This window comes from Neodiprion lecontei, chromosome 6 (assembly GCF_021901455.1).
Source record: "Neodiprion lecontei isolate iyNeoLeco1 chromosome 6, iyNeoLeco1.1, whole genome shotgun sequence".
Taxonomy (NCBI): Eukaryota; Metazoa; Arthropoda; class Insecta; order Hymenoptera; family Diprionidae; genus Neodiprion; species Neodiprion lecontei.
In genome coordinates this window covers 1298061-1324768 of record NC_060265.1, presented here as the reverse complement: position 1 = coordinate 1324768, position 26708 = coordinate 1298061, and the positions used below count along the sequence as shown (strand labels likewise).

Genomic DNA, 26708 nt, shown 5'->3' with positions numbered 1-26708 from the left:
GTCGCAACGGCGCAAAGTCAACGACGCAACGCGGATTGTTGAACCTGCAACCGAGGGCGAGGGAAAACGGATCGCGAAGGACGAAGGGCGAGGAACGAGGAGTAGGTGCCCGGTTACTCGAGCCGACTCCATTGTCTCAGGAAACGAGACGCAGGGAACTGCTAAGGCGAACCGCTACACGGCGAAACCGAACCTAACTCACGACTCTTCGAAGGTCTCTGATGAGTGCAACGAATCCCTGTCACAGCCCAACGCCATCGTGTGTGTATACATATATGTATGTACGCCGGTTTGTCGCATCCTCGTATTAGTTTTCTTCGTTGTTCGTCGGTAATTCCGTTGTAAATAAATGTTACAAGTAACGTCTTCGCCTTGCGTGTTGTGTTGCTTGTGCGACTTTACCTGTCGAAACTAACATTTGCGTAATGATCGAGCGCTTGATCGTCTGTCTCGTTGTCAGCGAGAAGATTTGCAGTTTGCGCCTGATTCCGTGCTGCGTGTACACGCGTGTGCTTTTTACATTCGTATCTTGCGTCGCATCGGCGTGAATTGTGTAACTGTTGTACGCGAAGAAGAAACGGCGGAAATCGAGGAAGGAAATACGCGTTAAATTTTGTACACGGGTTTCTTAGAGAAATTCTTTTTTCTCGGTTGAAAAGAGTTTGTTCTCGTTGAAGAGGGAAAATTATGTTAATCCAAGATAGTGACGTGCAAATATATGAGTAACGAACGAACCGGAAACTCGGTGTAAGCTTCGTCCGTTGTACAGATAGAGAGTAAAACTGGGCCAGGCAAATTCCTATCGCCGCGCCGTTTGTTCGTTTCCCGAAGCTCGACTCACCCGCGATTCGTAATGTCGCTCGGAGTTCGTTAAACCGATTTTTACAATCATCTTTCTCACGGCAAACACCGAACGAAAGATTATTGTGAAAATAATATACGAGTACGTACAGTGCGCTCTGCCGAGGATTGTGAAAAATCATCGATTCCAACGAAGGGATGACGATTTCTACACGTCTGCAAGCTGCATACCTATTAATATACTGAATAATTATATGTATATATTTAATAACCTTGTTTCAACAAAAAATTTGCCATTTTCCATCCCGCGCGGGCAGACAAAACCGAGCATTCGAACCGATCGAGGTAAGTAAAGCAACCGCCTCGTGCCCGATAGATATAAAAGGTATGTACATATATCGATTTGCACCGCGTCCTTCAAAGTTTCCGTCGTCGCATTATACGGTCCAGCGCTGCAACTCGATAAGATGTTGAGGTTTGTCGCTAAGGGGAAAACGGATGATAGAGTCGGTCGATTAGCTCGTTTACTTGTTTATTTTCTCGCTAGTACTTTTTCTCACTTTTTCGTATTCCCATCCCGTTCGTACTGCGATTTTTCGACACATCTGTCCGATCGCAATCCAACTGCAGCGCGAGGATGGATCACCGATCGTCTATCCGACGCCATTGGTACTTGTAATGCCAATTGCATAATCCGTGAGACTTGGTTCGAAAGACGTGCAGCATGATTTTCAGCAACAACGGAGCTAACAACGAAGGAGAGAGGAGAGGAGAGGAGAGACTCGCGGAGTCGGCCGTCAGTTTCTCGCGTGGCCGGGCGTGTAACTCGGCGCTATCGAAAGACCTTGTTTCGATGTTTACACGAGCAGTCGTGCCGGATTACGCAACAACGAATATCTGTTGCCGCCACCGCTGTACTCCGTTTCGATCGCGTACGTATAAATCGAGTTGCGTTGATGTGTTGCAGCGTATAACTTTGTACTGCAATCAAAAACCCTGGGATAATTATTATTCCCGAGGTGGTCGAGACGCGTAGAACATTGCACGTACCTCAAAAGAGGAAGGGAATGGAAATTTTAGCGAGGAATTTGTTAAAAAGTGTTTCGTATAAAATTCCGTCGTTATTTTGAACCTCGTCGAGTTTTCACGATTTCAGAAAGTCTCTCAACTTCTTTCGTACATATATTTATCTTTTATTTCCGGTTTTTGAAAAAGTTTGATCGATTTTCATTATAATCGAGTTACCCCTCACGACGAATCGCTTTAAAATTGCGATACCACGGAACAAAGAAACGAACAGTGCTACGGTAAATATCTAATTTTCTCATTCAACGTTCTTCTCGCAGATATTCTTAGCCTCTCTTACACACACGCGGCTCATACGCACACATATATACCGTGAGAAAACATAAAGGCGAGTTACACGACGACCCACTTGAAATTTCATCATTATTTCACTTATGACACAGTTACGTTGGTGGTGCAGCGCAACGCCGCGGCGCGCGGCAGCTGATGCATACCTACAAGGCACTCGCTCGTTACGCGCAGATAACCTACCGGATAGATGGATAGACACACGCACGAGCTTGCAGGAGAGGGTCCTCCTCCTTCGTTGATACGTATTAGGTATACCCAACAGGAATTCCTCGAAAGCTCGAAAGATCGATACATACGTGACAGGGGAGCACGCGATAAGTGCACGCACACATCCGCGCAGGCAAGAGGTGTTTCGTAATAGTCGGAGGGTTCCTCGGGTTTGTTCAATAATCAATTCTAATTAGCCTCCCAACTCGATTTCTGCCTCAGCATCGTTTGCCCGTCGCCTGATACCCGGCATCAGCAAAGGGGAAGAAAAGCCGGCGGCTCTTCACCCCGGACAAGGGCTGTTGACGGCACGACGTCGGGGTAAGAAAGTTTTAAAACACCCGCCCCGGCAGGACCAAACAAAAACCTGCGATACTAAAGCGACGGGCGAGGCAAAGGATCCTCGGAAAGCCGGTGGGTGTCCCTCCGCATCCTGCAGGACAACAACTCGACAACCGGCCCTCGACGCGGCTCTTCGCTTAATCGTGGAAATCAAGTGGATTCCTCCAACTTCACCGCCCTCGGCGGCGGCGGCGGCGGCAGCTATATGCTTCTGCGGTTTATGAACGGGGTGTTCCAGAATCCTCGGAACATCGTCCCCCGGAAGTGATATTTTTCAAAACACATTCTTTGTTTTTTTCATAAGCGGTTTTACATCCGAAGCATGAAAATTCTTATGAATTCACAAATCTACGGAAAGAAATGCGTAAAATATTCTCAATTTTGAAAAACAATTCTTACATAATGTATACAAATATATTGCAGTTACGATTGAATGTCGCAAAAAACTTCACCGGCATTGCAGTATCTTCCGTACATTTATCGTAGCTACAGCGCCACGGATTCCATCTTGTGTTTTTTAAAAAGAAAGAGAACAAAAATGTTTATAAAAGATGTTCTTTCCGGAATTTTCGCAAACCTCCCTAATTAAAGTATGATGAATATGCGTGATATAAAATTGCCAAATATGTAATATATATATATATGTATACGTATGTATACGTCTATAACGTCGAGAATATCTTTGAGCTGCAGGGTCAGAAGATTAAAGGGTATTTGGAGTAGTGGCGAACAAGAGCCGTTAACCCGAGCCCAGCGGGCCGCCGAGCCTCGTTCATTGGCGTAAAGCGTATCGGTGTCGGTGATAAACTGGAAGCGAAACCTCGATCAGCCTTCCGGGTGGAGAGCGAAGGGAGTCAGGAGGAGGAGGAGGAGGAGGAGGAGGGAGGCGGCGGTAGGGATGAAGGAAGAGGGGGAGGGACTAAGCTCTAACCAGCGGCACGACGCACCTCCGTGACCTTCCTATCGATCTGCACGCGACGGGGAAGAAGAGGTTTCGCACCCCTTTCCGCTCCCGCAGTCAACTCCCCGGGAAACGGAGGCGCCGCCGCTGCGGAGAGATCCTGCGAAAAAGGCAGGCGGACATCAGAGCCCTTAACCGGGTGTTCCGCAACCGCCAGGGTCGCTTTGCCTCTCTTCTCCTCCTTCTTCTCCTCGTCTGCGGAGGAAGAATCTGGAGAAGGCGATCCTCCGCAACGTCGCAGCGTTTCGAGGCTTAAGAGAAGGGAGGAAGAGAGGGAGGGACCGATAATACGTTTTTACGACTCCTCACGCCGAAACCACCGTCGTATAAGGTCCCGGTTTTACGTCGCCACGTGGGATTCCGACCTCGCTTTTATGCCCGAGTACCGAAGGAGAAAACGCGACCGTCCGTATAGAGTTGCGGAGGAGTTTCCGGCTGGCGGGAAAATACTACTACACACCAATCAGCCAACATCGTCGAGCGGAAGATACGCGGTTGGATAAAATAATCGCGAGAAGAAGAAGAAGATGAAGAAGAAAAATAGTGGTCCTAAGCTTATTCGTGACTATTACTTTCCCCGGATAAAAAATAAGGTAGAGTGGCACAGATTAGGTATTTCCGGAGACCGCGTGTAAACGTGCGGACATTTTACGACGATTATTACATCACCGCGCGTCTTTCGCGGTTTGTTAATCGTTCTATCGATACCATCGATTCTTATCGAGTGATGTATTATTATTTCTCTTACCTACGGAAAAAACTTTATTTTCTCTACTAAGAATATAATGCGTGTGTAATAAAATTTCACTTCCAGGATCGCAAACGGTGGGAAGAAAATAAGCAGAATTTACTCAAAACTGCGGGTGAAGAGGGACGCGTCAAAATTTTCAGTAAAATATACCCATGTCAATTATAAATTTTCACTATAAATATAATAGGAGGGTTTACTTTGCACACTGTGATTTTTACTGGTTCTAGAGTAAATTCTGCATTATACGAATTATATTTTGGCATATAAATGAAAAAAAGAAAAAAAAAAACTGATGAATTCCTGCTCTTTTATTCTCTCCGTGTAATCTAAAGAAACGTTACAAACATTATTCACGAATACGGTGTGATTATATAATCTGTAAAATACACCCTTTCCTCGCAATTCCTCCGCAATATCGTATTTCCAGGATATTTGCGCACCGCGAAATTTCGTCCGGCTCGTTGAATTCGCGCGCGGATCGCATCCCGCTGCCTTCCCCGAGGCGAGCCTGCACGAGGGGGATGAAGGGAGGGTAAGAGGGATCAATCGTAAAAGCGGCAGGTGCAGGGGACGCGTTCTTTCAAGTTCCCAATATCCTCTGTTAATTTCGAACGTTCATTTTACGTTCATTTATCGCCGCTCTGTGGGAATCGACGCGCGGATTTGAATTAATTTTTTCGATTCTCGCTTTCGATCGCATTACAAAGAAATCGATATGCGTGTATCCGTTTAATCAGGGCGAACTGTTATTTTCCGTCACGACGATAACGTCCTCGGCTGAATGCAGGATCAAGGATGGACCATGTTGGGTTGGGTCAGGTTATACGAATGCATGGACGAAGCGGAGTGGATATCAGAAAAGAGGTAGATAGGGTAAGACGCGATCGACCGTCCGTTACTTTTCTACTTACTTTACTACCATCAGCGTGCTGGTCGATGGCGCGACGAAGAGGGATGAAGGGAGGATCGAAGGGTGGGATGAGGGAGAGAAAGGCGAGAGGCGAGAGGCGAGAAGCCGAGATAGAGGAGAAAAGGTTTACTTCCCTCGGGATAATAAACCCGGGACAGGAGGCGGGCGGCAACGGCAACGGAAGAAAGAGACCAGACAGAAATTTCAATTGCGCTAAAGGCTGCATCGTGAAAGCTATCTGTGTGCAAATGCTAGGGTGTTTTATTTTTTAACTCGTTTCTTTTTTAAGGTGCTACTCGAAAAATTTGTCACAAATACTGGAAAAGAAATTGTCGTAAAACCTGCCGGAAGTAAGAAAATATTTAGAGGTCGTAACCAATTATTTTAACGATTATTATTCATTTTTATGTGTACACCTTACGAACTTGTGCATATCAGTTTATTATTTCCATATCGTGGTCCAATTAATCATTGTTTATAAAAATCTGTACTGAAAATGAAATAGGGACATCAAAGTGATGCGACACTCTTCTTTCCGTAACAAAAATTGCTATCCAAATTTCTTCGAGACGATTAATCTTTCGGATAAAAGACGAGAAAGGCCAACTGCGAAATTGTTGGGCGCGGTTTGCTGTTGATTGGTGACCGATTAATTTTACTGCAATACGAAAAAAATAAACTAATAATAAGTCCGGAAGGTGTAAGCATAAAATAAAAATAAAAATAAAAAGAATATAACAATAATTGGTAGGGACCTCTAAATATTTTCCTACCTCCTCCACGTTTTACGACAGTTTTTTTTCCAGCATTTATTACAAATATTTCGAGTAGCGCCTTGAGAAAAAAAAAAAAAAAATTTAAATAATGAACCACCCTGATATATACGTTGCATAATATATATACGTGGATTTCACGCGACTTGCCGATATTTAAAATACAATTCAGAGATGTTAATATTTTTTTCCTCCTTCGAAATTTTTCAAGCTTTTTGCTAAGTTTCCAATTTTGCGTAGGCACACGTGCACCCACACTACATACGGATGCGAACGTTCGTCGATATTCGTATACTTCCGTCGGCACTCGAGGTGGAATAACGCCCGGTATAATCAAATGGTATAAATAATTTCGTCGTTTCGGGTCTCTATCTCTCTATCTCCACTCGCGTGTTGTACTTATAACGCGTTACGGTGTTACGGGCGTCGACGACGACGACGGAGCAACGCGACGGTGGTAACGCAAGTGAAAGCCTCGCGTTTTCCCGTATTATTACACCCCACCCGTCTCTCCTCGTCAGTCCTTCCACCACGATTATAACCGACTGACTCTATGCCCGGATTGCGAATCCGCCGCAACGTTAACGGCAGAGACGGAATCCCTCCCTCCGTCTCTCTCTCTCTCTCTCTCTCCCTCTTCTGCCGTCGTCGCCCGTCACAGAATGGGATTGAAGCCCAAGCTATCTATACGATCAGACGCCTATGTACATACATGAGCCCCAAAAATATCGCAGTCTCGTTTATACGTTATTACACACTCGGTAAAATCATTGACTCAGGGGTGCTCATCGTCGGTCATTTTACATGCAAATTTCTCAAGCTCGTGGCAAGCTTTGTTATTATCAAAATTTGCCAGTTTTTTGTTTTCTTCAACTTTTATCAGATACGGGAAGTCTAACCTTCGTTTTTTAACGAAATTCGTAGTCGCGATTGACAGCAAAAACGTTTAGAAATTTGGTATGAAAAATAATATCAAAGAAAATAGAAACGTTAACAAACACTCAAGATTGATAATTCTTACAATTTCAATTTTACTTGGAATAGGAATCAGTCCAATCGTGAAAAGAAATGTTATTTCACAGTGGACGACGATGTTTGCGTGCGTGTGTTTTCTTGTTTGCAGAAGCTGCATCATTCGGTACGAAGACTGCAAATAACCGCGTATTCGTAATCATGGAGGTATAATTACCGACACAAATGCGTAATAGAGTATATCGCGATGGTAAGCGTCCTACCGCAAGGCGAATTTCACGATGTGTGTGAAAATTGTAGCAAACTCTTCAAAGCTGAATAAATAAATCCCTAGCTTGTCAAGTTTGTGTTCGGTCTATATCATCGGAGAACGTAAATATATATGGAAACTGTAGATTGCGTACATAAAAGTCGATAATGGCTAGATAAAAAGAAGGAAAAGAAGGAAAAAAACAAGAACCAAATAAAAACAATTTCGAATTATCAACCGCGTATCGTGTCAGAGTGGATAACAAGTGTCCGCAAGATCGGCAAGAAACTTTGTCTCCACCAAGTGAGCGTCGTTCGTCGCAGTGGAGGGCGAACGGGCGGCGTGCGGAATTCTAAAAAAAGAATCCGATATCCCGCCTACTCCTTCGATTCGTACACACCGCACGAGAATCCAATGTTTATAAATTGTTTGAAAATCGCACAGACCTTTCCGCTGCACAGACGTAACGCAGGTATAACAAGAAAGAATTTCCACAGAAGTGCGTGGCGCGCTTGCGCAAATTGTTTAAGCCCAGTGAGTAAGTAAAATAAATAAATAAATTTATACAATGAGATTATTTATTTTGCACAAGTTGAATCAGCCGACGTACCATCATTCCAGGTGATGTCACGGCGTATCTTTCTCTCTGTCTCTCTCTCTTCAAACGGTCACGTGTCGTTGTTAATTTTTGGCGTGCGGTGAGGTAGACAGAGGCTTTCTCCTCACAGAAGGGGCGCCCGGGTCGGAGGCCCTGGCTGAGGGGGGGCCACCATCCCCCTCACCGTCCACTCGTCGCTGCTCCTTTCTTGACAAACTTGCCAAACTCGCCGATCGGTGCACCACTTATTTCGCGCGATTGAAATCAATTGTCACCGCGGTTTAAATATCGCGGAATCGGCGTCGCACGTACGTAGATATGCATACATATTATTATTGTTATTGTTACTGTTATTATTATATATGAACAATTCACACTCCCGCAGTCCTGTTTACGTTTTGTCTTATTTTCAACGAAATTTAAAGGTCATTGTGCCAGAAAAGGGAGGGTGCTAGGAAGAAGAGGCGGCCCCGCGTCACCGATACAGGAAATCTCTGATATTGAGAAATGCCTAGCCGCGTGAACGCGCCTTTAAAAAAACGCGCCAAAGTATTCGCGCTTTTGATTTTCTTGTCCCTTCGAATCCTTGTACACACACACACACACACACACTCTTCTCTCTTTCTCTCTCTAGCGGAAGATCCTTTTCGATAATTATACGATACCGTTTTTATGTCAACGTTTATTTCTCTCATTCAAAGCCCGAAACTACGCGTTTCTTAGTTTTTTACTTTATTTCTCAGGCGAATGTAACCGCACTTCCGCACTTCCGCACTTTCGCACGGTAACGCTAACCGTAACAGTGCACCAATAACAGCATTGAAAATGTGCGCAACTTTCCGTCTCCTCGACCGCTTTTCGCTTTTCGTTTCTCCTCTTCGCTTCACCGCATGTGGTATAAATTTTTGAAAATCGCGCGCGACGCGACTTCCCGACGTTCGTAGACGGCAACAAAGCGGAGCTAAACGGGATCCTCGCGTGCCGGCTGCCCGGTAGTAACACAGCAGTTCACTTCACGGTGTCCGATGATATACAAAACTCTTGACGACGACGACGACGTGTCGCGATCATCCGTCCCACTTGTCTTCACTCTACGTTCGTATACCGCAGCTCGGCGTGGTTCAAACTCGCGCGCGTTTCTCCGCGTCTCTATCTCTCATGTAATTCTATGCACGTGTTACGCATCCGCGCACCGAACGAATCGAAGAACTCCGATGCAGCTGCAGCAGCGGCGGACTTGTAACGTAGATTGTCGGTATTTGATACGTATTACGTATAATGCAAACAAACGTACGCGCCGACGAGCGACAGAGAGAGCGAGTGTTATTTCTCCTTCATGTTTCCCTCACTCGTCGTCATCTTCGACCGTTCGTTTTCACGCTAATCGCGAATAAAAAAAAAATTCTTTCGTCAAACGCGGATAGAAGAAGCAAAGATGTCGAAAAGAAATGTCTCTGCTACTTTGGTACTCTCTTACACTCATTCACTCACTTCGCACCGCGTTTAAAGTCACCCGAATCTCACGGTGTATGAAAATAATTTCAGCGACGTTGCCAATTTCTCCGTACCGCGGTGTGCATTATACGCGCAGAGCTGTCACTTTCACCGTTTCGCCTCTCTCACGTATACGTGTATATGAATACACGTACACGCAACCGTACGTACTACAATAATTACGAATGCCTAGATCGGTATAATCGTATCGTTCGTATATTAGCGCGGGATTTTAAACGCGCATTTTTGTCTCGGTTCTATTCCTGCTCCAATTACTTTTCTTGTCTTCATTCGTTTGTTCGTTTATTTATTTATTTCAACTCGAGTCCGTCGAAATAATCGTGTGCACGTCACGTAAGGCAGTCTGAACACCGCAGCGATGTTGCACTTTGGTGACTTTTGACCCACCCACCGCCCCCCCGATTCCCACTTTTCACTCTCCGCACTCACAACTTTAAAAGTTTTTTCCCTCAACGACGAACTAACGATGCGACCGAGCGATAACGAGAGGACAGGAGGCGAGTCCCGCATGCAATACGCACTGATAACCAAAGAGCAGTCTCAGTCTCTCTCTCACTCTCACTCTCACTCTCACTCTTCACTCGTATTGTACTTTTCTCGCGTTCAAGAGTAAGAAGAAGGCGCACGACGTCGTCGACGATAATCACCTCTCGCGAAGAGATATCTACGTATGTATATATACGGTGTAACGTACAAAACTTTTCCCGTACATGTCACTACGATGAATATTACATATGTCGTATCGTTCTCGTTTCACATACACTTGTAATGAATCTTGTTTACGCACCAACTTGTTGTTGCTTTTTGTTTACTCGGGAATGAATGCCTTCAGCCAGTTGGCGATGCGGTTTAATCGCTGGCTCAATTAAACATCATTAGATATGCGTATACGCTTGAAAAGTTCCTCGATAATTTTCCGCTTTCGGTGCTTTCTTTTTTTCTTCTTCTTTCATTCACTCTCTTTGCGTCGGCCAGACGTTACAATCGCGCATTTCAATGCGTGCGGATTCGAACTTCTTGTAATACGACAATATATACGAATAATTATCATACACCGTGCTCGATGATGCGATGTTCGAAACGTCAACAGGTGGGTGATATCGGCTCGTTGGCCGTTTACAACTGGTTCGTTTCCTATATCGATTCAACTTTGTATTTCGTTTTTCTTATTTATTTTTCGTTCTTCTTCTTATATCCTCAACTTCTCGAACGATAGTTTCGCCGTACTTTGTCCTCTCCGTCGACGACACGTTTGTTCGTTGCTCATGTCAATAATCGTCGACAAGGTGGGGACCAGAAACGAAGAGAGGAGAATTGACGAATCGGCGTGATGGATTGTAACGTAGAAGGATAACTGAGAGCGCAAGGAATTCGGGTGTATCTGGTAGGTATATCGGAACACTGCGCGGGTAAAATAACTGTTGTTACTGTAAGCGTAGAGGGTGTCAGATCTGCGTCGAGGAAGCAGCCGAGTCCCGCGGTTCTCCTCCGAGTCAACTATTTCTGTCGAAGAAGAAGAAGACGAAGACGATGTCGAGGTGGAGGAGGTGCAGAAGGCTGGTGGCGGTGGTGGTGGTAGTGGAGGAGGAGGAAGCGACGGAGGAGGAGGAGGAGGAGGAGGAGGTGGAGAACGTATTTAGACGTCTCTCGTTGCGATGCGGTGCCCCTTTGTTTACAATACTCCTCAATCAAGATCCGCCGTTTCGCCGTTAATACCTAGGTGCCGTTGTGGTATTTCTAAGTATTTTGCACTTTTTAATTTCTCTCTCTCTCTCTCTCTCTCTCTCTCTCGATCTCTTTCCGACACAGAGTCGACAACAAACTCGAATCAATTTCCTTCGGAATCAATTTCTATACCCCTGCAGTGTTTATTCAGTATATTATATAACGCCTTACAGTTGACAACCAGTAACATTGTGATGCATCGATCGTTCTATAATATACATATGTATATATATATATATATATAAAAATATATATACATATAGCGTCGGATATGTCCTTCGATGCGACGAGAGATCCTCCGACGATCTTACCGTCCGATGCGATACGAAGGGCAACCTTCGTCGGTCACTCGGTAAGTAAGTCAGTGAGTCAGTGAGTCGGAGAGACGGACAGACAGACTGACGTGAGAGACAAGCAGCACAGCGCCCAAGCAGCGCGATGCTCGCCCTGTCGAAGTCCGCGAGCGATTGACTCGAACGGCGGGCTCTCGCGGCCAGCGGCACGCGTGCGGGGGTGAGGCGGATCAGAGGGGCGGGCGGGGGGCAGAGAGAAGAGGGATCGACGCCGGCGGCGGGGAGAAGGAACGCGGATGGAGGGGAGGGTGGCGCGTGCCACGGCGAGGCGGCAGGTGAAGTGCGCGTGCCCGGAAGAAATCTTCCCTCCTGCGGTATATAGCGGGACCCCGTGGATCCGGTGCGGGGGGCTGCTGCTGCTGCTTCTTCTTCTTCTTCTTCTTCTTCTTCTTCTTCGTCTTCTTCTTCTTCTTCTTCTTCCTTTCACTTTTCACCCTTTCAGCCTCCTCTTCCTCTCTTTCTTCTTCTTCTTCGTCTCGCACGGTGACAAACTGTGCAAATACCGCGTTGCATAAAAATTCAATGGAATGTACGGATTTGACGATACGGGGATGACGATGCCTCTTTTTCATTCCGCGATTCACGCCAGTCAATTTTCCCTTCCTCCTCGTTGACGGGAAGCGGGCATCCACCCCCTCGCATCGTTTACAAACCAAGTTTCCTTGTCTGTATATGTTTATGTACTCGGGACGATGACTCGCCAAGATTCGACTTGCGTATACAACGAGGTCGAGTTGTTGTTTTTCTCTTTCTCTCTCTTTCTCTACCTTTCTTTCGTTTCGTTTAAAAGATCATATTTCACGTCGAGTTTACTACGTCCTCGCCTGATGAAGAACTCTTTCCTCCCGACGATATTTCCGACGCTTTGTCAATCGGTATCCAGACGTCTTCCGGTCGTACCTTGGCAATTTCATCGTTGCGCTTTCGCCTCTTCACCCGCTATCTAATCTTTGTTACAAAAATATTTGTGAAGATAAAATGGCTTTCTCCATACACGACCACCCGTTCGAGTATCAATTTATTGTTAGTCGGTTGCGGTCGTCGATCAACGTGTAATTATCCACCAACGGAAAATGAAAATTACAAGATCGTACGGTGGAGGTAGGAGACAACGAATGTTTCTCCGAGAAATCGATCATACACCGCGCGTCTGTGCGCGAGATGATGCAAGTAAAACGGAACAAACAAGAAAATCGAAAATGAAAATAACACTAAGCGACGAAAGAGAAAGGAATAAATAATTCACTTGTTGCGAGGCGCGTTAATGCCGCGTGTACACGTTACACACGCATACGGAGGGTAGAAGGTATGGTACACATACGTACACGCGAATGTACACACGGCAGGGAGCGAAGTTCCGCGCGATACGACGACGACGACGGTCGGGTTTCTCGCTCGAGGCGGCGTGTATCAAAATCAGCTGTCAGGCGTCGCACGTGGCTCGCGACGTACCGAGACGCCAAACGCCGTCAGCTCCTCGATCCAAACGCAGCGAAGGGCCGCCAGCCACTGGCTCTGATCGAGTCTCGACGACTCTCCGGCGGTGGCACCCGACGAGCGCCTTTCTCCCCCACCGCCCGTCGTCGCGGAGCGAAACGAACCGCCTTCGTCGTTCCGCCGTCGGCCCGGCTATCGCACGTTATACGTTACACGCGGTGCAGCGGGACGCACAGAAATTTACCTATACTTACGACACGAACGCGCGTACCTAGAAAGCCTCTCCTCGACGCGCACAAGCGCGCAATCGCCCTGCGCCACGGCGCTGTTTGCTACCGCGCTCGCATCGCCTTCGGAGGGATGCTCCGACGGGTTACATGTCCAAGTGGCGTCGCAAGGGGGTGTGAGTTTCTCTTGCGTGGCGAAAGGAGGAGAGGAGAGCAGAGGAGAGGAGAGGAGAGGTGAGGGACGAAGAGGACCGACTCGTACGATTGTCCGCACGCGGCCGAGTGCAACTCCTCGGAGTCTCCGTTACAGAGTCCGGTAGCTCTGGGTCAGCGCCGTGCGTTCCCCTCTCTCTCTCACTCTCCCCCTCTCTCTGTCGACCCCGTCGTGAACCCATATCTCCTCGGCATAGCTGCGCCCCGGTTCGGCACCGCGTTGTTATACGTGTGTACCGTGATGCCATAGGAGTTGAGTCAAGTTAATCGTAAGTCTGGTCGAGTTAGCCGCAGATTATTACACATGGGGGGGAGTGGGAATTCTACGGACGTTCTTTTCCGTCTCTGGGTCGCGTGTGTGGATACTGTTACGCACACGATTGCAACGGACGAAAGCGGTCGGTGGTGTAATAACCTCGAGGAATTCTCTGGGCCTGTAAAATAGAGGCGCGCGGCGGACCGAGTCTTAACCGCGCCCTGCGACGCCCGCACATCGCATCATCGGTCGGCGCACCGGCTGGCGCAACGCGCGATCCGGTCGACGAGGGTCGGCCCGACGCCGCCGACACGCTGCGCTGCGACGTTGCGTCATCGCCGTTTCACGGCCTCTATCGCGAGTATATACCCTTCTTCTACTTGGACTTGTTCCTCCTGCAGCCACGCATCTGTCCCGCCGCCGCTGCGCTGCTCCTGCTCTCTGCCGGTCTTGTTCCTCCGGTGCATCGAACAACCGACGACCACGACGAGACTACAAATCCGTCAGTGGTTCTCACTGGGAAACAATCCTGATCCGAGATAAATATCGAAGGGGATGGAAATCACGGCACAAGTCTGCGCTCGATTCTTGATCGATATCCGAAGCTCGATACTCAATGAAACTTGTTTTTATGTACGGTTTTTCATACCTTTCGCGGGGCATTTGTGACACATAATTGAAATTATTTCGATATTCAAGCAGCGCTACTAAGATTCCGAAGACTCGTGTAATCTGGAATGAACACCGGGCTGTTAAAAATTTATTCAAATCCACCACGACTGATTGTAAGCTTCAGTGGAGCCGGTATAATAATCATCCAATTAAAAAGAACTGAAGGAATAATCAAGCGAGGCGGTACCGATCACACTCGTCAAATGGGTATAATAATAGTAAACAGCAAAGAAAATCGATCCCTCCGTGTCTGAAGCAAAGCAGCAGGGTGAAAGTTTTGCAGAGAAACAGGTACCGTGAAACCTTAGAACGGAAAGAAGAAGTAAAAACGAAACGGAAAAGGAATAAAGATAGAAAGAGATAAATAACAGGAAGGATGGCGGGGTTGGTGATGAACATTTCACGGTTATCCCAGCCGGCTATTAGCCGTTGAAATATTTCCAGTCCTCTGCGCACTCTCGCAGTTTAATACGTTGTACGAAGCGAGCGTCGCTGCCGGTGCTGCTGGTTCTCAGGCAGCGTCGACGGCGTCTGCACGGTACGTCACAACGACCGTCTGATCGATCTCATCGAGCGAGGGCCAGAGGCGCGCGCCAGCCGCCAGCCGCCGCCGCCGCCTCCACCCCCGACACCCGACGGCTGATCCTCCCTTCGCCAACCGTCGGCCACGCTGGGGAATCCGTCCAACATTTTGCGTTACATTCCAACCACAGCCGACGACCCAAGTACCAGCAGAAGCAGCGGAACGCTGCAGACACCGTGCCCGTTACGTTGGACCGACGACTGATGTGCGACGGCAATCTCCTCTCCTCTCCTCTCCTCTCCTCTCCACTCCTCTCCTCCCTTCTCCCCTCCCCTCGGCCCTTCCCCTTCTTTCCTCTTCATCCGCGTGGTCTCCCTCGCTCTCTTCGCCCCCTCGCGTCGACGGCCCAGCGAGTTTTACGCGCGGTTAGAAAATAACCCGCACACTCGGTCATTTGCGCTTGCCACTTTATCGCGGGCATGCGCATCGCGGAGGGCCGTTACGCCTCCACGTCCCCCTCGTCATCGAGACGCGCGCCTCCATCGGCATTGTGTGCCTGTCCCATTCCCGCACCAACACCATTCCTAGCTGCAGCGTGCTGCGGGAGCTTTAGGTTTCCGGTTTCGAACTACACGCTGCACGACGGAAACCGGTACGCACGCAAGATTATGGAATTTTGACATCTGTCAATGGCCGCGAGGCATTCCGTACGTGCCTAATCCTTCGGTACAATAACCAGCAACGCGTGTCTTCACTGGCAAACATATTATACCGATAATACCACAAGATATGTTATTATCCGCGCAAAGCGATGTCCGCGATCTGTGTAACTTTTTTCAAAAATTTTCAAATTAATTAATTTCTCTGTAACGGATTGCATTGTATAATTCGTTTGTTAACTTTACATCGATCGTTTCGGTTACGCTCTATTTATATTCTCACGGAATTTTCTATGCGACGATAAGACGAATCGTTCATAATTAAAAAACTTTCACACAATATTCATCCTCTATATTAATTACCTTATATAATTACAATACATTGCGCATAGTTCCGCCAATTTCCGAACGCAGATAATATTATTATAATGACGATCCCGATGGAGATAATTATCTGGTCGAAATGATGAGAAATGAGTTACAAACTCGTTCGGAACGACACGCAAGTACCTACCAGATGCCAATAGCAACCGACGGAAAGCTAAAACGCGCCCAACTTTGGGATTCACATGTGTGCGTGCGCGCTGCCGAGGCGATGACAGAGCCACGGTGGTTATTTACGGACATCGCGTCTACTTTTTACACCGCTGCCTGTTAAATATGTTGCTCTACTCGACCGAGACCGAGCTTAACAGGCTACTCTTGGCACAAGCCGATCAGCCGTGCCAGCCAAACCGCCAAAATAACGTTCCGTAAGACGCGTCCACCCTATTAGCTTCTTAAATGGCTACAAAAACAGATTCGTTCGTTGTCGCTACCTTTTTCTCTATGCATGTACCGTTTTCTTACCTACTATTATAAAGCATGATAGTTGTCGTTATACCGACATCGCGTCGCGACATCTGAGCAAACAGAAGATCCGTCGGTCGAATTGAAAGCTACTATTAAAACTAGATAAAGTAACTCGAGAGGTCAGTATTGTATTTGGCTGACAATTTTCCCACCTGATAAGTGCGTGTACAGTAGTGTTATACGTATATGTGTGTGTGTGTGTGTGTGTAAAGGTCGAAATCGAGAGGTCGAATTACATCCAATCCGAGCTGAACTCAATTAAGAAAGACGATGGAAGAAGCTAACGTAAGAGGAAAAATATAGCCTGGAAATGAGTGTGAGAACGCGGCCAAGCGACGTTTAGACGCCGATTTGGTTAGGCGGAGAACCACGTGACGTAACGAGATACGAGACGTTTAATTACCCGAGCGAAATATATCTCGTAAACGTGACGTAACGAATCTTGGGATCTCGGTATCGTGCCGCCGTGCTCTACGTCACATATCTTTAGGAATCTCGAGTAGTCAAGGTGCCGGTGTGGTCAGCCGTACGGTGGAGGCCGAGGAGACGTTGGACTTTCCTCGTCAATTTTTAAATACCTATTTCATTCGGAAAAGATGCGAGCACAATCGTGATTTCAAAGAAAGCCGACGCAAAGACGCTGACACGGTACGTAAAATAAAAAACGTGCAGATTACTGGCAACGAAAAAATGGAAAAATGTTACTTCGGTAGAGTTTAAAATTTATATGCATATAATTATTGTCGTGCCTGTTGACTGTCGGAAAATACGCAAGTGCAGTGCGGGTTTTAATTAGAAGAGCAGCTGGATTATCCCGGATAGCACCTACGCTTTTAACGAACTATCTACGTCACTGGTAGCCACCTCTGCCCTTATCCATGTCCGCCTTCGACCTCGCCTCTGCAGTGCCGAGCTTCGACCACGTACACTTCTAGTTTCCCGGCTTATTCGCACAAGCGGGCAACGACGACGCTGTTAGCGAAAAACATGTAGGATGCACGTTTAGGATAAACGGTAGGTTACTCAAGTATCGAATGTGCGTACACGATAAATGCGTGATTTACCTTATTCGAGTAATTTATGCACAGAGTATTTCTTCATCTTTACCTTTGTACAGGTTTGTAGATGCTGCGGAAGAGACCTACGCGATGTATAATCGTAAGTTGAAAAGTTTATACACTGTGTGAAGTTGTCGGTCTTCCTGCTTTTGAATATCGTTATACGTTCACGGAATGGATAGGCGATAATTTCTTTGTGATTCTTTTCGACGTCTCAATGCTGACGAATCGAGGAGGAAGAAGAAAACTGTCTTCAATCGCAGCCGTACATTTCGGTTGAAATCGCTTTCGGTATAATATAATGTCATATCGTAGTTTCAAAGAACGTTTAAACATTCTTGAAACAATATTATACATTGTACATATTCATAGGTCGTAATGCGTGTGCACATATGTAAGTACTTGGTATAACAACGAGAAGCAAATTTAACGCCGGATAGGAAACTAACCTCGGTATACATTAGTTATCGTAGGTGATAAGATTTTTCGTAAGAAAAAAAAAACAAATAAACTGTCGAAACAATACCGTATATCACAGTGCATACATCAGGCTATGATATGAGTACATTATCGCAACGGGACCTACAACCACGTGATGTCTTTGAAATTTTGTCAAACACGTAAGGTTGAGAATAGGAGTCAAAGGTATCGATTCGGGTGATCGTCATGCCCTGTACAACAATCCAAAATTTGAGAAGCTTTGCAAACTGAGGAATAGAAACTTTTCCAATGCGAAAAGAACAACAGCAGCAACGCACGTCGTGTAAGGCAGGCAGATAATGTGCGAAAAAAGAAGCCTATTATATTCATTATAGCGCGAAGCGAGTTCGCGAGGGTGCGCGATCAGTGTAATACCGCGCGATCCTACGGTAGCAGAAAATTAATAGGCCGTCCGATTGAGGTTGTTTGTACACATGACAGAGGAGAGAGAGAGAGAGAGAGAGCCGTATAGATCGAGAAGGGATGTCGCACGTTGTTCCAGAGTGGCTCAACGGGTGGGCCGTAGTATAAAATGGTGGAAAATTCGGGTTGAAACACGTCGAGGTGGAGAAAGAAGATCAATAAACTGGTACGGTATCCCGGTGCTGCCTCTGCCGTTGCTGATGGCGGTTCTTCTTGCCGCTGCGGCGGCTGCTTGAACCGATGCTGATCCTGGTTGGAGGCCGTCTGGCGTGTATTATTAAGCGGAGGTGCGGCGATAGGCGAGATATGGACCGGCAGGGACGGCAGGGCGAGGGGTAAGGGAGAGTAGAGGGGGGCGGGGGTGAGGTTGGCGTTGGGGAGGGAGAGAAAAGCTCGCGGTAAGAAGGAAACGAGGAGTAAGAGTCCGCGACGGGGGCGCAGATATTAACTGGAAGTGACTAGCAGGCCAAGCGGAGTAGGACGAGAAACTGGGGTTGGGGGCGGAAACACTCGTGTGCGGAGCGTTTGTATACACGTAACATCGCGCGAGGGTGAACGAGCGTCGCGACGCCGAGTTTTCTTCTTCGCGCCCTCGGCTACGAGGCGCAACAACGACCGAGAATGAGAACCGCTGGACACGTCGCGTCTCGCATTCCCTCTGCTTCATCCTGCACCTCGCATTGGCGTAGGAGTGAGTCTCTGTTTACTCTTGAGGTAAAACGAGAGAGCCGAGCTGAGATCACCGCCGCATACTGAGACTGGCTCGCGGAAGGAAAAGGCGCGATATCCGAACGAGGGGAGAGAACATCTTCGCGGCTCCAGAAGCCCTTCAAGTTCCTTTGTTTAATCTTTGAACAAAGTAAAGAGTGAAGAAGAAGAAGCATAGAATTGGGATGAGGATGAGGACGAGGTTCAAGATGAAGAAGTTGGTAGGAGGACCCGCGCATTCCGTTTTAAATTCACCACTTCTTCGGTGGTTAACCCCGAACGTCGTTCCCGAGCTGCGGGTTATGGTATACAGCTGGTGTAAGGCGCGCGGAGCGGTACAGTGTTCGAGGGGTGCGGGATTTGAGATATCGGGCTTTTTTCCAACGCGCGAGTTGAACGCAACCGGGAAAAATAAAAGAGGATAAAAGTCGGAGAAGATGAAGAGGGAGAGAGAGAGAGACAGAGGGAGGGCAAGGGAATGCTGCCATGCGGCCGCCGGCTTGACCTGACTTATTTCATGGTGCCGCTCCAGCATCCAGGGTCGCGCGCGTCGCCCCGCCGTCCGGTGGATCACCCGGTGGGAACGTCTTCGTCGGCTGGCAAGCGCGCTCCTCCTCCCCTCTCCCCCTTTCCCCCTCTCCTCTCTCCTCTCTCTCTCTCCCGCCCTCTCCGTCGAGCGCGGGTATCGGACTTGCTGTTAAGCCTCTCCTCGCTTCCCCATCGCGGCTCGACATTCCACCCGCCCCACCATTCCTCCGCCAGGTTTCCCTGTTTTCTCGCTTTTCGTCCTTCTCTCTGTCTCTCCCAGCTGCGAGAGTCGCCTCCGCATGTGTAGGCGCGAGGTTATGGCCTCACCTACACAAACCCATACTCTCTCTCTCTCTCTCTTTCTCCTCCGGCTGATTTTCTAGCCCTCGGCGCGACGTACACTCTCCGTCCGCAAATGCGCCAAGATTATCCTCTCTTCCCTTGCCGATTCCTCCTCCTCCCTTCTTTCTTCCATCCTTCTTCAACCTCGGTGATCGACGCGGTGGCCGCTTCTGCGAGGAACACCACGGCACCGGGGTAGGCGAGGGATGCCCTCTTACACCGGGAGGATGACGGGAATATATTTCACAGGGCCACCCCCGCCCCTCGCCCCCGCCCCCGGGCCTCGTTTCGCGACCACCAACACGACTCTCCCGCTTCTTCATTCACGCCGCCGTATAGATCCGCTCTCGCTTTGTTCTATAATCACGAATAGCGACACAAGTCTACGGCCAATTTTTCCGCCTCTTCGACGGGGGATTTTCGTCGCTGACGCTCGCCAGGCTTTGTTCCCAATTCACATTTGTAAAAATTTTCAAATCCGAAACGATCGTGTCAAACAGGAAACGTTACGAAGGTGAACCCGATCGAAAGGGTAAAAAATTTCAATCTCTAACAACAAACGAATCGATCCGCCAAGTGTTCTTAATCCTCTTCCTCAAATCTTACAAACTTATTTCCCAAAGATCAATCTCATCGCCGCAGTTGACAGGCAGAAAAGTCAATTCCCCTTCAAGTATTCGATCGAAAAACAAACCTCTCCGCGAGCACGTGCCGTGATTAATCAATTATTAAAATACTTTAGGGCGTTGCGGTGTGTTGGAAGAGAAGTTAAACACCAGCGACTTCCGCGGCGCTCGCGTTACCTTTTCAACTCTGCAATAATCATCGGCGTAAATAAAGTCCCGCGGTGTTGGATCGGGGTTCCACTGCCTCTCGCAGGTTCACCCAACGAATAGGCGCTCGAGAGGATCCGCATGCGGGTTTCCCGACGCAGCCGTCGTCCGTCGTGGCCGTCGTCGAGTCCCCCGGAGCGTCGTCATCCCCTTCCCCGGATCCTCCTGCAGTGGCGTCCTGACCAACCGGCTGTTTACTATTTGCCCTCCCGGGATATCGATCGGCCGACTACGTAACACCCGAATCTCTATAGTCGGCCGGAAGACTTCCCCCTAGATGAGGAAGCGACTCGACTCGAGTGCCGCCACCCGCCCTCAGGTGTCTTCTTCCAGCGTCGGCGGAGCGCCGCGCCAAGTCGAATCGCCTGCAGATCGAACGGCAGGCACTCGGTCTCTTGACTTTCGGATTCGGGGCTCGATTTCCGACCTCCGACCAGCCCGCGCCCTCCTGCGTTGCTTTCGCTCCACCGGAATATTATGGCTGGCGGGATTTCAATGGCGAGGATCGAGCGTCGAAAACGGCGCAAGCGCCGAGATGCGCGACCTGGGCTGAAAGCCGTCGGCGCATCGCCGGTGTGACGGGATTCACCTTCGCGTGCACGAATTATTCGTTTACACGCGAACGTGTAATGCCAAGTTACGGGAATTAATATCCACGAACATTCGTTATCGGGCAGACGTATAATTCCGAATTCTTTATACGTGCAACTTTACCTACCTGCGATGTGCAATTTCATTCTCGACCATTCAAACTGTTCAATCCTGCCCGCTGATGAAAACAATCGTAGTGAGGTTTTATTTCCACCTTTTTTTTTCTTACGTACCCTTCGAAAAGTTAGTTCCTAGCCTCAAACGAAGCCTGGTGAAACCGGAACTGGTAGCAAAATTCTAAAGGATGCCGCATCCGGTTTGAATTTTTCAAAAACTTTAACCAAATCTCACCCGTGTTCTAATCTGATGCAAATAATGTCACGAAAGTAGTCACGATATTTGCTAGGGACCATTTGACTATCTATACAATGAAACCAAGAACAGCTTCCTAACTTGTACAGTTTTCGAGATATTTCGGTTAGAGTCTTTGAAAAATTCAAACCGGATGCGTCACCTTTTTGAAATCCTTTTCCGATGCTATTTCTTTATTAATCCATTTCTTTATTTTTTCCATCCTCCAAAAGTCATCCTTGCGACTGATTGGTAAGTTATATCTTAAGACTGATTGTGAGGCTGCAAGTAGTTCGCGAAGTGAAAAAAGTAAATCACTGCAATCCCAAGCATTCTTATCGCTGACAGGGGAAGAATGAAGATAAAGAAAAAACAGCACAACCCAAGCGGCGAAGAAGCGCGCGAGTATTTGTCATCGACGCCGAGGAGGCTGGTTTCAGAGTCGACAAGCTTCCGGACTGCAGAAGTGGGCAAGAATTGATACGAGGACTCCGTCAAGTTCGAAAAATTTGAGCAAAAAATCGCGAGAGGGAAAAATAGAAGAGAAATATCCGATGGAAATTCGGCCGAAGGACGATCTCCAAAATCGACGACTCGCTGCAGAAGCGACGGTTCTGAACTGGCGATTTCTGATTGAAAAAAAGACTCCGGCGGTAAATTGCAAGGTGTTTAGCTACTCGCAAAATATCTTCAACCTACGACATGGCGGCTCGGCCATTAATTGCTATCCAGGTTTCTCTCACTACAAAACTTACGACGCCTGACTTCTGTTCGCATAGCTTCAAAATCTGTGTTTCTCCAGTGGCCGGTGCATTCTACGACACATCCTTAACTGATCCTCGAGACTAGCCGCAATTGGCATCTACAATTGTCGCCGGTTAATCCTCGCACGATGTTTTTGCACACCCTGTGCACGATACAACGCGATGCGGATACCGAGACAACGAGATCCCAACGTGAGCTGTGTGCATAACGATACAAGAGAACGGTGTACTTATGCATTACCTAGATAGACGACGACGACGACGACGACGACGAGGAGGAGCAGCAGTAGTAGGGATCATCCGGTGTTCAACGAGTGGTTAATAAAAGAGGCGGACAGCGGCGCTGCGCCTCGAAGTATAAGGAGTCCTCCTCCATGCACCGGCATCTCCGAGCGCCTGCAGCCGAGCCAACCTGCCTGCAGGTCCTGCACCGTATCGGACAAGGAAAGGCGAGAGTAACACGTGTTTTACGCCGTGTCGAGCACGCTTTATCGCCCGCCCAATCTTTCACCAGAGTCCCGGGTCCGTTTTATAATCTCAAACACGGATTAAACCTCGCCCGTTGTGGATGCACTGTGCAGTTTTGGCTCAGCTCATTCTAGCTGCGACAACGATCAAAGCGTTTCGTAATCATTACGGAGTTAGTTTCTTTTCTAACTCGTTCGTTTCCATTTTTTCGAATTTTCTTCTCTCACAGTGTTACAGATTTTCGGCATTTGTCCTCGTTTACTCAATTTTTTTTTTCTTTTTACGCGAAACTCAAGAACTGATCAGCGAACATGATGCGTGCGCGCGTGTGTCGATTGTTGAAAACGGTGCCAAAGACTCTTTAGAATATACCTGCTCTTTGTTTTTATTCAAGAGTACTTTTGCATTTATTAAGAAAAAAAAAAAAAAAATACCCAGTGCAGGTACACTGATTGAAACGAGTACTACTTGTCTATATTTTTACAGGCTGACCCCTTAACTTTTCCTGATTTTCAAGACTGTAATGATACTGTCTTTCCGTTCAAGAAACGACGATGAAGTCAGGAAGGATACTCCGATTACCGAGTCAACGCGAACCCAACTGAATGGCATATTTTGTCCGGTTTCATTCCGTCAAGAATATTGATATGTTTGAAACATCGAAACAGCTCTTTCCTATGTTTCACTTTACTCTTTCTCCCTCCCTCTGTGTCTCCTCCTCGCTCGTACTTTCGCTCAAAAAAGATAATGGAAAAGTTGACCAAGTGTAGCAAGAAAAAAAGCTCCCATACCGTCGAGAAAAAAGAAAACGAAGAAAGATGTTATACATCCACATTTGCGTTCCACACCATATCGCTAAGGCGTTGGAGCTCGGGGTTTGAATATATATGTACCTACACGCACGTACGTACATATACATATATATCTACATACATAGATATACATATATTTACACCGAGGAACCGGGGTAGGAACCGCGTTAAGAGGATATTCTCAGGGATATCCTGGGAGATACAGAGGTAAGATATTTTCGCGGGGCTTTCGGGGATGGCGTAGACCCCGGCAAAGGTGGCAATGGCGGCGAGGTAATAAGGAGCGGCTTAGCGGACAGATTGCCTGCTTCTCCCCACCGAGCCTGGGATATCCTCTTTCTAACCCGGGATATTCCTTCCGTATTCCGACGCCTGCGAGGTCTGCGGCAAAACGTTAGAATGCCGTGCAGAGTCGAGGACCCTTTTCCACCGAGGCGACGTTCGTTACGTCGGTCTGCACGAGACGCAGGGTGCGAATCGATGTGTCACGTGATTGGACCGGACGGGCAGGAAAAAAAAAGGAATCGGAAAATTAAGTGCAGGAAAAAATTAGACTTTGAAACATCGCCGAGGGTCGTCGAGCTGACGGAGCGGAGATATTCGTGTGTTTTCACCGTTGACCTTTTCCTCGGGTCGGGCATGTGCGCCGGACATAAGGCAGCGATATTCGCTCGCCATCCACTCCAATCGGCCGTCCCGCACCCCCGGTGCTCTCCTCCTCTTCTCTACCCCGACGACCCTTGGCCAGAAAAGAGTATCGGAAAGTTGGTAATCGCGTTTGGACCCCAAAGTGCCTCGGAGTGCTCGACCCGGGGTAGTAAGGATTGTATAAGCAAAGACCCGGAGCGCTTCTGATATTTTTTTAAAGTCAGGATTTCGAGCGGTAAGCGTCCCTCCGTCTTCTCTTCGCCTCGCGATCACGGAACGTCTTTGCACGGTCCTTACGGCGTCGCTTCAAAGCTCTCGAGGTCCGAGCCACGTGCGTGACGGCACGAGCTTGCGGGGAAAATGAAGGGGAACGAAAGGCGGACGGACGGACAATAAGCGTCGGACGTTGGGTGAGACGTAGCGTGTCGCGTGTGCGCGGGACATTTCGGGTAAAGCTGCAGTCCCGGTTTACATAAGCTTTTATACCGAATCAATACTCTATTCGGAAGTAACCTCCTCCGAGCCCCTCGACCGGGGTTGTCTGAAGAGCATGCCGAGGCTTCGTTCGTTCGTTCCTCGGGTGTGGATGAGGGTGGATTCGCGTGAAAAACGGGGTGACGGAAGATTCGTCGAGCGACGAGGGCACCCCTGACATCGCCTATTCCGTCAGCCAATTCCGCCCTGCAGCTTCCTAGGTTTGACGATGTATATAGGTAGGTGTGTATCGACGAACCATCCACCCTGATCCTGATTATAATTATGCAGGGCTAACGGTCTGTTTCCTCTCCGTAAATCAATTTATAACCCAATTCCGGCACCCTGTAACAGGAATTGCCAACGGCAAGTGATGGAGTAATCGAAAGCAGAAGCTCTCGCGACGCGATGCCTTTTCCCATTTTCAAACGCGCAAATCCAATTTGAGGGGACCGGCGTGAGTTCAGTTTGGCGAACTTTGTCAGTTTGTTTCACGTTATCGAAAACATTGATCATCCACGGATCCGTAAAAAGAATCGTTACGTTATCGAATGAAAACTCTGTGATTCCGCACGGTTCAGTTTGAACGATGACGACGAGCGCGAGACCTACGACCGAAGATGGAATCAACGCATCCTCTCCAAGAGGTGACGGTTGGTTTATATTATCAACCTCCAACCGCTCGTACAAGTTCGCCTTTCAAGGTGCACTGCGCGCGTTTGTCTGTACGCCTATGAATTGTCAGAAGGTAGAAGTTTGCGGAGAGAAAGCTACGTCGAAGAAGGGTCGAGGGATGTGGGAGTCGGTTTGGAGGATGATTATGTTAGTCCGGGGTCTCGACCCACCCAGTTACCGAACAGGCCTCTTTATACCCACACCGAGGCCACCGACGGGCCGGGAGTTTGGTAGGTACGTAAAAGTTGCGTAAAACCGGTAGACATTTACCTACAGGCAGTCGGAAACGTGACACTTGTTCCAACTCGAACCCCATATGCAGTGTGACCGTCCGTCGGGAATCGCGTGACTCGATGTCGCAAGCTGACTAAGAGAATTGAAAGTACAAACAGAGAGAAGGCGCGGGAGCCACGAACCGTCAAATCGATGCGAACCGTGCCCACGTCGATACTTGAACGTATCACACCCTTCGCGCCTCGTCCTCCTCGTCGTTGTTACCCGTACAAGGAAAGCTTTTCGTTAAAAGCTCGCGGGCTCCCTCCCCCTCCATTGTGAGATTACTGCAAAACTGCCAATTTTTGCGCAAAATCTCTAATCCTCGCCGGCTCCAGCGGCATAATACCGTCGAGTCGAGGATAAACCTTGAAGATTCAAGGTCCCTGCATGGATCGCTCTTATCCCGGACCAGATGACGCTGCTTGCTTTGATCTCTGATTGCCATACGGCTAAGTCTCCGGCTACGCGTTATCTTGCAGCTTTTACTAAATTGCAAACCTCGACCTCGTCGTCCCCGCGATGATATCAAAAGGGACGATCGTTTCTCCCGACAACTAAAGCGTCTTGAGCATTGTTCCGCAGGGTACACACGTCCCGTCTCATTGCGCTCCGCAAGATCGTCCGAAAACTTTCAACGACGGATTATCCCAATTGTCGAGAATGATTTCACGGCGGCAGCGAGACCGCGGAACAAAGCGGAAATTTTTCGCCGCGCATGGATCATTGCTGGTGTTGCTGTTGTTGCTGATGTTGGAAAGAGACCGTGGTAGCAGCATCTGTGGCAGTATCACCGACACAACTCAACCGCCGGTGTAAATAAATCACGCGTCGTCCACCACCGTGGGTTGTGTGTTACACACGGGAGTTGTATATTACCGGGGAATACGCCAACGTACCTACCTA

At 48.1% G+C, this 26708-nt stretch overlaps 1 protein-coding gene across 11 annotated transcripts in view; it reads right to left on the bottom strand.

Moving 5' to 3' along the window:
• Positions 1-26708, bottom strand: part of LOC107228219 (neurogenic protein mastermind) — a 125450-nt gene that overhangs the window by 43586 nt on the left and 55156 nt on the right. For 4 of the 11 annotated variants that reach the window (XM_046743511.1, XM_046743512.1, XM_046743513.1 and 1 more), the window contains exon 1: positions 7955-13028. The exons of the other annotated variants lie outside the window; for them this stretch is intronic. In XM_046743511.1, coding sequence (XP_046599467.1) covers positions 7955-7960 — 6 coding nt within the window. In that variant the 5' untranslated portion in view covers positions 7961-13028. Of the gene's footprint in view, positions 1-7954; positions 13029-26708 lie in introns of those variants that run through there. 11 annotated transcript variants of the gene reach the window in all.